The sequence below is a fragment of the Thamnophis sirtalis genome, unplaced genomic scaffold (assembly GCF_051295495.1).
Source record: "Thamnophis sirtalis isolate CommonGarterSnake01/CBP01778 unplaced genomic scaffold, rThaSir2_p1.2 scaffold_2, whole genome shotgun sequence".
Classification (NCBI taxonomy): Eukaryota; Metazoa; Chordata; class Lepidosauria; order Squamata; family Natricidae; genus Thamnophis; species Thamnophis sirtalis.
Window position 1 is genome coordinate 24,959,180 of NW_028261382.1, and position 11,575 is coordinate 24,970,754.

The following is an 11,575-nucleotide window of genomic DNA, read 5'->3' on the forward strand; positions in this document are numbered from 1 at the left end:
AAGGTCAACAAAAGTGATTAGTGGGCTGGAGGCTAAAATATATGAAGAACGGTTGCAGGAATTGGGAATGTCTCGTCCAACTAACAGAAGGACTAAGGGTGACATGATTGCTGTCTTCCAGGATTTGAGAGGTTGTCACAGGAAGAAGGAGGTCAAGTTATTCTCCAAAGAACCCGAGGGCAGGAGAAGAAGTAAAGGATGGAAGGTCATCAGAGGGTGATGCAGCGGGGAATTGGGGAGAAATTTTACGAGAACAATTTATCAACGGGAAAGCTCATTTCCCAGAGTTGTCGGTGCTCCATCACTTGAGTTTTTCAAGAAAAAATTGGGCAGTCAGGATGAGATGCGGTCTCCTGCCTTGAGCAGTGGGATGGACTAAAAGACCTTAAAGGTCCCTTCTAGCCCTAGGATTCTGAATCAGTTACTGTGCCATAATTATTCTAAGAGATTTCAATAGAGACAGCATTTTTTTATCTAATGCACAACAGTGGAATATAAGGAATTCATGCCTGCTTCATAATTCAATATGGACAGAAACTTTGGTTACATGTTTTGGAAAGTTACTTTGTATCGCAAATTTAAAAGTATGTTTAAAGTTGAAATTACTGACATTTACAATGAATGGGATAATGAATATTGTAATATTTGATAGTGGAACTACGTAGGTCTTTAAATTTGTTAAATTTGTTTCTTTGGACTTGAAATTAGTGCATCAAAAGATTTTAACTGGACTTTATTGTAACCCAAAAAATGCATATCTGAAAGATTTTCTTGATGATGTATGAAATCTGGAGATACATTAAATCCATAGGATTTGGTCTTGTCAGTTTCTGGTTCTTTTTTGGAATAAAATTATTTCACAGATAAATAGATTCCTGGAAGTTTTCATGTTAAGAATGCTATTATTTTGATTTGAACCCCCAAATTGTGAACTTTGTTTTAGATCTCTACCTATGCAGGACATGGGACTAGCAAAGGGAATAATACAGAGAAATTTGAAGTATAATACTGTTCTGGACATCAAGGTCTGCTTAAGAAATGTACAATTTATCCATTTTTGAAAAGACTGTATTTTATAACACAAGTGGGTCCTGTTGAAATGGATCTCATAATATTTAACAATGTTTTTTTTTAAAGGAGTAACATTTCCTCTTTGAGAACACTGGTGGCAATCGATTCCCCTGGGGATCCATCTGTCCTTATTTCTGAGGGGGACTCTCTGTCCTGGCAATTTTGTAAACTGCATTTCCATAGGTACCAGATCAAAGGCAGCAGCTGCAGGGATGACCTATCAGTTTAATCACTGTAAGGAAAACATTTAAGCTTGAGGGTCGAGTCAGTGGCTGAGGGAAGAGAAGCTGCTTTCTGGCCCATCCTGACCAACAGCTTAGATTACACAAGTGATGATGAACAGACCACGATGGCCACCCACATCATCACCCAAAGAGAACCCTCCCACCAGCAGCTCCCTTCTTTACCTGCAGTGTGCCAAGTGGTCCCTGAGGTCAAACGATCCCTTTCAAGCAAGACCACATTGGTCATGCCCATCTTGGCAAGATGGTAGATTGTTTGGCATCCGAGGCTACCCCCACCCACCACCACCACATCTGCGGAGGCAGGGAGGGGCTTTGTAGGCCCTTCACGGGAGGAGTGGCCCTCTTCCTTCAGCGTCTTCTGGTACGGGACATTCCTCTCCGTAGTCAGGCCAGCACCACTAGTGAAGAAGCGGAGCCTTCGTCCTGAGCTGGGTAATTGTCGAGCCGCTGCTGCTGCTTGGAGCACATACCTTAGGTGGGCCGTGGCCATCTGAAGAGAGAGGAGGGCATTCATACCAGGCACCCAGAAGACAAAGAATACCTCTGGGGAACCAAGCATCCGTGATGCCCCTATGAGAGCTCTATAACCGTCTGCTTTGGCTCTGCCAAAGGCAGATGGAGACTTCAGAGGAGAATCAGAACTGCAGAAGAAACAATGGCTACCAACCTGCCTTCCATTGAGGACCTGCACACTGCACGAGTCAAAAAGAGGGCCATAAAAATGGTTCCACCACAAAAGCGCGTAGGACAAAATCGCGCTCGACAAAAGCGCGCTGTGACGTCATCACAGTGCGACGAAAAAGTTCAAAAAAATGTAAAAATAAAACGAAAACCTTACCCTAAACCCCCCAAACCTAACCCTAAACCTAACCCTAAACCTAACCGTTAAAGTAACGAAAAACCTAACGCTAACCCTTAACCTAACCCTAACGCTAACGCTCTAAAGCTAACCCTAACCCTTAACCTAACCCTAACCCTAACCCTAACTCTAACCCTTACCTTTATGTGAATCGGCTTGCTTTAATTTAATTTTTATTAATTTTTATTTGAATTTTTCGATCTTTTTCGTCGCGCTGTGATGACGTCAAAGGCGCGATTTTGTTGATCGCGCTTTTGCCGTCCACGCTTTTGACGGGTCACGCATAAAAATATCTACAGACCCCTCGCATCCTGGACATAAATTGTTTCAACTTCTCCCCTCAAAATGATGTTATAGAGCACACCAAGACAACTAGACACAAGGACAGTTTTTTTCTGAACGCCATCCCTCTTCTAAACAAACAATTCCCTCAACACAGTCAAACTATTTACTAAGTCTGCATTGCTATTACTATTAATCTTCTCATCATTCCTATCACCCATCTCCTCTCACTTATGACTGTAGGACTGCAACTTTATTGCTTGTATCTTTATGATTTATATTGATTGTTTCCTAGTATGATTTGATTCTATTCTATTTTTCATTTTAAAAACGGAGGAGAAAACTAGAGAGTCAGCTATACTGGATTACTACTTTTACTAATAAAGATGAAATTATAGAAAGGATGGAAGTTGAAGAACTGTGGGGGAGAGTAACTATATCATACTAGAATTCAACAATGCAGGCACAGGTAATTGAATAGTCAAACTAATGTTTTAGACTGCAAACATGTGATTTCAACATACTAAGAGAGAGACTAGGATTCCATGGGTAGAAATCCTAAAGGGAGAAACAACTCAAGATGTCTGGGAGATACTAAAAAATGAGATTATAAAACCCAATCAAAACAGTACCACAGAAAAAGAAAAACAAGAGACCAAGAAGAAGCCAGCATGGTTGGCACAATGAGCTCTTTGACAAACTGATAAAAAGAACAAGTATACAAAATGAAAGAGGGGCACATAATTAAGGAAGAACCCCAAACCCCCCCCCCCAAAATAGCCTGAATGTGCAAGGATAGAGTCAGGAAAGCTAAGGCTCAGAATGGACTAAAAACTACAACAAATGTCAAAAATAACATAAAATGTTTTTTTTCAATATGTAAAAAACAAGAACAAAGTCAAGGAAACCTTCGGTCTACTAATGGGGGATGGCAAAATAGTGAAGGAGAGCAGGGGAGGGGAGTAGAACTGCTAATGCTAAGAGAGAAGATGTGATAGAGGGAGTTCAACCTTGGGCGTATTGAATTCCAATATGTCATATTGGAATTCAATACAATGCAAACACAAGCACTAGAATATAATCCATTGTCTTAAACTTTATGAACAGATGAAGAATGGTTGCGGTTATTGGGTATGTATAATTGAGAGAAAAGAAGGACCAGGATAGCAGTCTTCCAATATTTGAGGCGCTGCCACAAAGAAGAGGAGGGGATCAACTTATTTTCCAAAGCACCAGAGGGGCAGGACAAGAAACAATGGATGGAAACTAATCAAGGAGAGAAACAACCTGGAATTGAGGAGAAACTTCCTAACAGGGAGGACAATGAACCAGTGGGACAGAAAGTGCCGTCAGAAGTTGTAGGTGCTTAATCATCTATTCACTTTAGATGAGTTCAGATCAACAGGATCAGATGGATTACATCCCAGGGTTCTGAAGGAACTGGCAGACATCAGCTTGGACCACTGGGAAAAAAATCAACGCTCCTGGAGCACTGGGGAACTGCCAGAGGACTGGAAAAGAGCAGGTGTGCTTCCAACTTTCAAACAGGAAAAAGAATGGAACCAAAAAACTACAGACCTATCTGTTTGACACTGATTACCTGGGTGATATGCTAGAAAACCAGGCAGATTTGTGAGCACCTAGAAATGAACAAAGCAATTACTAGAAGCCAGCATGAGTTTCTTAAAAATAGGTCATGCCGAACAAACCTTACTGCCTTGTGGATCAGGGAAATAATGTGGACATAGTTTCTTTAAACTTCAGCAAGGCATTGGATTAAAGAGACCACAGCATTCATCTTGGTGAGATAGATTAACAGATGAACACACTTGGAAGGGACCTTGTAAATTATCTAGTCCACCCCCCCCCAAGCAGGAGACCCTACACCATTTCTGACCGAGGGCAGGCCAGTCTCTTTTTGAAAGCTTCCAGGGATGAAGCTCCTACAAATTCCATGGGAAGGCAACTTCTGTTCCATGGGTTGATTTATCTCACTGTCAGGAAATTTCTCCTTATTTCCAGGTTGAATCTCTTCTTGATCGGTTTCCATCCATTGTTCCCTGTCTGGCCTTCAGGTGCTTTAGAAAATAGCTTGACCGGCTCCTCTCTGTGGCAGCCCCTCAAATATTGGAAGACTGCTATCATGTCTCCCCTGGTCCTTCTTTTCAGTAGAGTATGCATACCCAATTCCTGCAACCGGTCTTCATATGTTTTAGCCTCCATCCCATAATCATCGTCTCCCTTTAATGACCCCATAATCTTTTTCCGGGCTGGAGTCTGAATGGAGTGTTTACTGACCAGATGCCCTTCCTGTTGCCAATGCAGAGTTTTGTTCAGCAGATATATTCTCATTGTGCCCAGAGAGAGAAAAATATCTGCCTCTACCTAGGATCGAACCCATCAAATCTGCAGACGAAACCAAGTTGGAGGGGATGGCTAACTCTTGGGTAGTTCTGGTCACCACAATACAAAAAAGATGCTGAGATCCTGGAAATGTGCAGAGAAGCTCGGCAATGTGATAAGGCTTTGAGGCTGAATTCATATGATGAGCAGTTGAGGGAGCTAGGCGTGTCTAGCTGTAGCCTATTGAAAAGAACTGGGGGGAGGGGTATGGTAATTACCCCCCCCAGTGCTTGTGTCACAGAGAAGCGATTGACTTATTCTCCAAAGCACCAGGGGGCAGGAGGAATTGGGAGGAAGGTGAGAGCCAACCTAGAAGTAGAGAAATTTTCTGACAGTGAGAACAATTAATGAGTGGGGAGCTTGCCTCCTGGAGTTGTGGGTGCTCCATCATTGGAGGTTTTCAACATGAGTTTGGACAACCATTTGACCATGATGATACAAGGTCTCCTGCCTTGAGTAAGGGGTTGGACTAGAAGACCTCCAAGGTCCCTTCTAGCCCTATTATTCCATGTTCTGTACTGGCTGCTTACTCAGATTCTCATCTCTCTTTTTGCAAGCAGGACACAAATGAAACTCCAAGAACATTATCTAAGATATGCTAACGTTCAGAAAAATCTAAAAAGGCCTGAATGATTTTTCATAGAATTGTAATTATTCTAAAGAAGGCAAAAGTTGATGCACACATACTCACACACCCACCCCACGGGCTGTAGGAGGCAATTAAAACCATGGGTGCAGCTGCTGAGAAGGTGCCAAAACTCTGCTATGCCAAAGGCTGCCCAGGGAAGGAAGAGGCTGCAGGGGGAGCCCTGGATCTGCCTGAAGACTTCTGGGGAGCAGAGCTGCTCAAACCCACCTCCCACGCCCCCCTTAAACTGCGCCAGAGCAGAGGCTCTTGAACAGATGCAGCCTTCCCCGGCCTATTCATCACTATGGGGGAAAGCAGAATACCCCCCTCCTCCCATGATACAGAAGGAGGAGCTGCAGAAGCCGCGCAGATTGGCTCGGAAGGGGGGAGGGTAAAGAGGCAGCGCGCCCCCCCCTCCACGTGGACCCTGCACTCCGCTGTTGTTGGTCAACAGCTGCGGCTCCTCCCCAGAAATGCCCGTCCAGCCCCGGGGAAGCGCTGCTTGAGCGGCACCGAAAGGCTCCCCAGTGCCGGGCTCGCAGGGCCCCGAATGCTGCCCCCCCCAGCCTTCCTGGCCACTTCCTGAGTCCCCCCGCGAAGGGGCCGCGGGGCGAGTTGGATTCTTCGGCAAGAGCCCGGAAAGCGCCTGATCCCCGTTGCCGCCTTGGAGCAGGTGGCCGCGCGGTAGGGCCGCCGGAGCAGAGCCGCCTTTGGTCCGGCCCGCAGCCGGGAAAGCAGCCTTCCGCAGCCGGGAAAGCAGCCTCCCGCCGCCGCCCGCCAGAGCAGAGGAACTGAGTTTGGAGCCCCCCGGCTAGGGCGGACCTCGGACACCACAAGCGCCTCCCCGCCGCTCGGTTACCTTTCCACTCAGGCCGCCGCCGCCGCCGCCGCCTCGGGCAACTTTTCCTCCGCGCCCCCCTCCCCCGTGCCCCGTGGACGCCGCTCCGACGCGCCCGGAGCCGCCAAGCAGGAGGAGCCCGACCAGCCGCTCCCGCGCCAAAAGCCCCAGCCGGGCAGGAGCAGGGCCGGAGCGGCGGTCAGAGCCAGCACAGAAGCCTGGCGAGGCAGGAGGGCGAAGGGGAACAGGTCGGCGGGGCGCCTGGGCCGCTCGCTCATTGGCCGGGAGGGCGGGCGGGATGCTGCGGAGGCGGCCCCGGCTCGCCTGTTGCTGTTGCAGCTGCCGCTTCTGCCCCGTTTCGAGACGGCGATGGTCGCAGCGCCGCGGATGCCTCGCTCCCCCTGCTGTTGGGAAGCGGCCAAAAGGCTCCCGCGAGGCCTCCGCTCCGGAACAGTAACCGCAGGGCGGAGTTGGACGGGGCCGCCAAGGACTCCTTTCCCCGGTTCCCTGCTGAAGCCGCAGCTCCGACGCCATCCCGGCCAAAGGGCCCCCTGCCTTTCCTCGAAGGCCTCCAGGGACGGAGCCCCAGCCACTCGGAGAGGGAAGCTGCTGCCCCGTGGATGGTTTCCACGTTCCGAAAATGTCTCCCTGGTTCTCTGGGATACGTCGCCAAAGGTGCTTTTTCAAAAGGCAACTGGACTTTCTTGCGTTTTCCTTGGAGACGTTTTGTTTCTCCTCCAAGAAAGTTCTTCAGTTCTGGAAACTTTGGACAAGCATCCTCTGGACGACTGAGAATCTCCAATAGCAGCAGAGACTTCTACACCGTCTTTTAAAGCCCCCTCTAAGGGGTTGACAGAGTCAGCCTCTGGCCCTCATTTGACCCACCTTGGAAGGACCAAAGGACGAGTCAACCTTGAGCCAATCAGGATGGAACTGCCAAATTGCAGGCAGGCGGCAGGCGGAGACTGCAGTACTGCACTCTGACCACTGCGCCATCACCTTAGACGAGTGATCGCTAACATTTTTGTCATCACATGCCAAAAGCATATGCATGCATGCACACCCATAATGCAGTGCATGCACACACCCTGCCCTCGTGCCTGTGCCCCCCACGGCTTGTCCCCCACACCTGCATGTATTCCCCCATGTGCCCCACCCCTGTGCATGCACACATGACCCCCCCATACAAGCGCTACCATCCCATGTGTCCAGCCCCCACACATGCATGCATGACCCCTGAACATGCACCCTACCACCCTGCATATGAGTTTCCAGCAATGCACTCCACCCCCCAAAAAACCAGCTGGCTGGCGGGAGGTGCACAGACATATGCGGTAGAGCCAAGCTGGGGTGATGGTTGGCATGCCAGCAGGGAGGGCTCTGTGTGCCACCTTTGGCATGTGTGCTATAGGTTCGTCATCACGTCCATAGGCACTTTCTATCCATAACTTCAGATGCTGCCCTCAAATACTTTGGATTTGAATTGTCCATCCCGCATCCTCTGTGGCAGCCCCTCAAGTATTGGGAAATTCTATCATGTCCCTCAATCCTTCATTTGATGGGCTAGAGCTAGACCAGTGATGGCTAACCTTTTCCCCATCGCGTGCCAAAAGCGGGGGGAGCGCAGGGGGGTTGTGCGCAGGTGTCCCACACCCATAATGCTATATGCACGACCCTCTCTGCTTTTGGTTCACAATGGACCCGTATTTCACCCTCCCCAGGCCCCAGATGCTTTCTAGGAGCCTGGGAGGGCAAAAATAGCATCTCCCTCTTCCGAAGGACAAAAAAATGGCCCTACGGGCAAACCAGAAACTCAGGAATGGACTTCTAGTTTTGCTGTAGGGCCATTTTTCACCCTCCAGAGCCTTCTGGGAAGCCACCTGAAGGCTCCAGAGGGTGAAAAACAGCCCTACAAGCAAACTTGAAGTCCATTCCCGAACTTCCATTTTTAAAGGCCTTAAAGGAAGGCCAAAGTCAGCTGGCCAGTGCGCACATGCGCGCTGTAGCTGACAGGGCAACGCCTCACGTGCCCTAACAAATGGCTCTGCGTGCCATAAGTTCGCCATCACGGGGCTAGACGTACCTAGCTCCCTCAACCATTTATCATAAGATTTAGCTTTCAGACCTCTTATAATCTTTGTTGCTCTACTCTGTATATTTTCAAGGATCTTCGCTTCTTTTTTCAATCATTGTGACTCAAACTGTATGCAATATTCCAAGTTTGGCCTCACTGGTGCAGTATAAAGCGGCATTATCACTTCCCATGTTCTTGATGTGCTACTTCCCTTGATGCAGTTTAGGACTGTGTTGGCTTATTTGAAAGCTGCAGCACACAGATGGTTCATAGCTAAGTCCTTGTCCACCAGGACTGCTTGCTCCCTCTCCCATTTGCTATTGTTTAGCCAGGTCCCCCTCTGGGATGCTGCCATTCTGAAGGAGGAGAGGAGGTGGCTATCACGGTTGCGTTCTCTGCATGCTTTAGCTTTTGCTGTAACTGCATGGGATTTAGGGAGGGGCATTATCTAGGAGACATGATGGACTTCCTTCCAGACCATTTCCAGACACCAAGGTCGCTGTGCCCTGGGGATGAACTGCTATCAAGCTAACACCTCAGAGTTCTCAAAACACCTTTGTGACACTGTATTGGATACTGGTGAAGACGGGTGGGGTTTTGAATGGGGAAGAGTAGCTTAACGCTTTGCGTGGAAACATCAGATTCTCCCCAACTTCTCTGAAATCACTTTTTCTCAGTAAAAGTTCCTTTTGATAACTACTTGTTTCAAGAGTCGTGCTTTCCTGAGGAGATAGTTGAGGCAGATCCTTAGACCCCTGTTCTATAACTGTGCATTGGTTTTTCCTGCCCAAGTGTTTTTTTTCACCACTGAAATTTGTTAGATACGTTGGCGTTCAAGTGTTCAGGTCTCTCAAGATCTTTCTGAATCTTGAGTCTTATCTTCTGAAGTGTTAGCTATTCCCACCAGCTTAGTGTTATCTGTAATTTTGATGAGTTTTCTATCTCTTCATCCAAATCATGTATGAAAATGTTGAAAAGTACTTGTCCTAAGACAGAATCTTGGAGTTCCTGACTGCATCCTTCCCTCCATGTAGGTGTAATTCTACTGGGGACTACACATTGAGTGTGGTTAGTCAGCCAGTTACAATGTCATCTGGTGGTGATGCTGTGTAACCTACCAAGAAATAGGCTGTGGTCTACTTTGTCAAATGCCTTATTCAAATCTAAGTGTACTGTATTCACAGCATTTCACTGGTCCACTAATCACTAGTCACTGTATCAAAGAATGAAATGAGATTTGTTTGGCATGATCTGTCTTTGACAAATACATGTTGGCTTCCGATTATAGCTTTGTTTGCTTCTAGGTATTTGCAGATCAATTGCTTGATTACCTTTTCTAGGATCTTCCAGATTCTGATGTTGGGCTGATTGGTCTGTAATTTCCTGGATCCTTTTCCTCCCCTCCCCTCCCCCCCCATTGAACCTTTAAGCATTATTTTTGACATTAAATTTATATTTACCTACAAAGAAATAAAGGGAGACTAATATAGATCGGTTTCAAAGTATTTAGCTCTTGTCAGCTTTCCTGGGGCTTTTTTCAACTAAGAAGTTATAAAAACTTTTAGGCTGGATTATGTTAGGTTATTGTATTGAGGACATTTGAGTTGGCAAAAGGGTGGCTTATTCCAGGCCTCTCAGACAGGATGTGGGGACAAACCAATGGCTTGCGGTCACTGCGGAATTATTTTAAGATGCTCTCATTGAGAGAGTCAGTGGGAGCCAGGATAATCCACTCTCTCCCTCTCTCTGTGGAGGAAGGGAGAGGGGAAGAAAGGGAGGGAGAAGGGGAGGGAGAATGTTGTCCATCCAATGGAATGTTCTGAATGCATGACCTGTATCCTTCATGTTGGTGTCCTACCAAAGGATGAAGCTGGAAGGGAAGAAGCTCCAAGCTCATCTTTCCCATCTTTGCTTAGTCCCTGCCTTTGAGCTTCCTCCATACAATTACGTGAAGACGCTGGAGCTTTGGTGGTACTGGTGGCTTCTTTACCCTTACTAAATCCAAATTATACATCATGCTGTTATTGTTTCATCCTCATGGTTGAGTGGTGTGAGCAGGCTTAAACTCAATTGTGAAAAGACTAAAGAGCTGTGGATGTTTGCACACTTCTGAATCCAGCATGATTCCATCTTTGATCCTGAATAGGACTACAGGAATCTCTTCAGATTTGATGGGTGGGAGGGGGGCAGCTTCTGCTCAAGCAACAAGTGGCGAATTATCAGGAATGCCTGCACACAGTTGCACCTACACCTACCGGTAATTAGGAAGCTTTTTAGGTAGCCACGCATGTTTTGGTCATCTTGCATTTGGTGTTTTGGTTCAGCCCTTTCACTGCCTGGCCCTGAAGGACCATCCAGCTCATAGTTTATTCTGCTGCAGGCAGTCTGACAGCATCATCAGCGTGTTCTGGGCCCAATCAATGAAAGAGTGCCATCTCTGTCGGGGCACCTGCCCTGCAACCATCCTTCTCCAAGATAGGGATGCTCCAGGCTGGCCCTCAAAACCTGGCTGTCTCTCCAAGCAATTTGCGTGATTTGGCTTTATGTAAGTTTGTTGAATTTATCTTCTGATCCTATCATAATTTAATTGTTGCCTTTTGTTAGCCACCCAGAATGGTAGGAGATTAGGGCAAATCTAATAGATAGGTGAATAGTTCTATTCAACAAAGATTAAGGATGAAAGACTACAGAAGGCCAACAGAGAGAAAGATTCTTGCCAAAGAATGCTGAAGGCCAGAAGGAACAATTGAAACTAAATTTAATAAATTTAAATTTAATAAAGTTTTGAATGCCAGAGTGGCAGTGTTTACAAGTTGGAAGAATGGCACAACATGAAAAAGAAACCTTAACATTGCAAATGATTATGTTTGAAATTCAAAAATTATTAGAAGTAACAGAGAGAATTGAGAAGAGATTGGAGGACATAGATCCTAGAACAGCAACATTGGATGAAAAAATTGAGGATTTTCATCAAATGAAGAAAGTGGAGGTCAGAGTTCTAAAAACTGAAGGAAAAAATAAACAGACAAGAAACTGTTGATACTGACAGTGAACTGAGCATGGTTGGAAATGGAAAGAGTGGAATATGGAAAGGCGAGATAAATGGACTGGAGCTCTACCCCAGATCTCAAAGTATAGAAGAAAAGAGAGAATTGATGGAATTAAGGAGAGAAAT

At 46.7% G+C, this 11,575-nt stretch overlaps 1 protein-coding gene across 5 annotated transcripts in view; it reads right to left on the reverse strand.

Moving 5' to 3' along the window:
* Nucleotides 1-6,553, reverse strand: part of SARDH (sarcosine dehydrogenase) — a 62,225-nt gene extending 55,672 nt beyond the window's left edge. The window contains exons 1-2 of one of the 5 annotated variants that reach the window (XM_087704476.1): nucleotides 6,348-6,553; nucleotides 1,479-1,806 (exon numbers count right to left, since the gene is read on the reverse strand). In XM_087704476.1, the coding sequence (XP_087560602.1) occupies nucleotides 1,479-1,806 (328 nt within the window). In that variant the 5' untranslated portion in view covers nucleotides 6,348-6,553. Of the gene's footprint in view, nucleotides 1-1,478; nucleotides 2,034-6,347 lie in introns of those variants that run through there. The other 4 variants (XM_087704479.1, XM_087704477.1, XM_087704478.1 and 1 more) reach the window with 4 other exon arrangements.
* Between the last annotated feature and the right edge of the window lie 5,022 nt (nucleotides 6,554-11,575).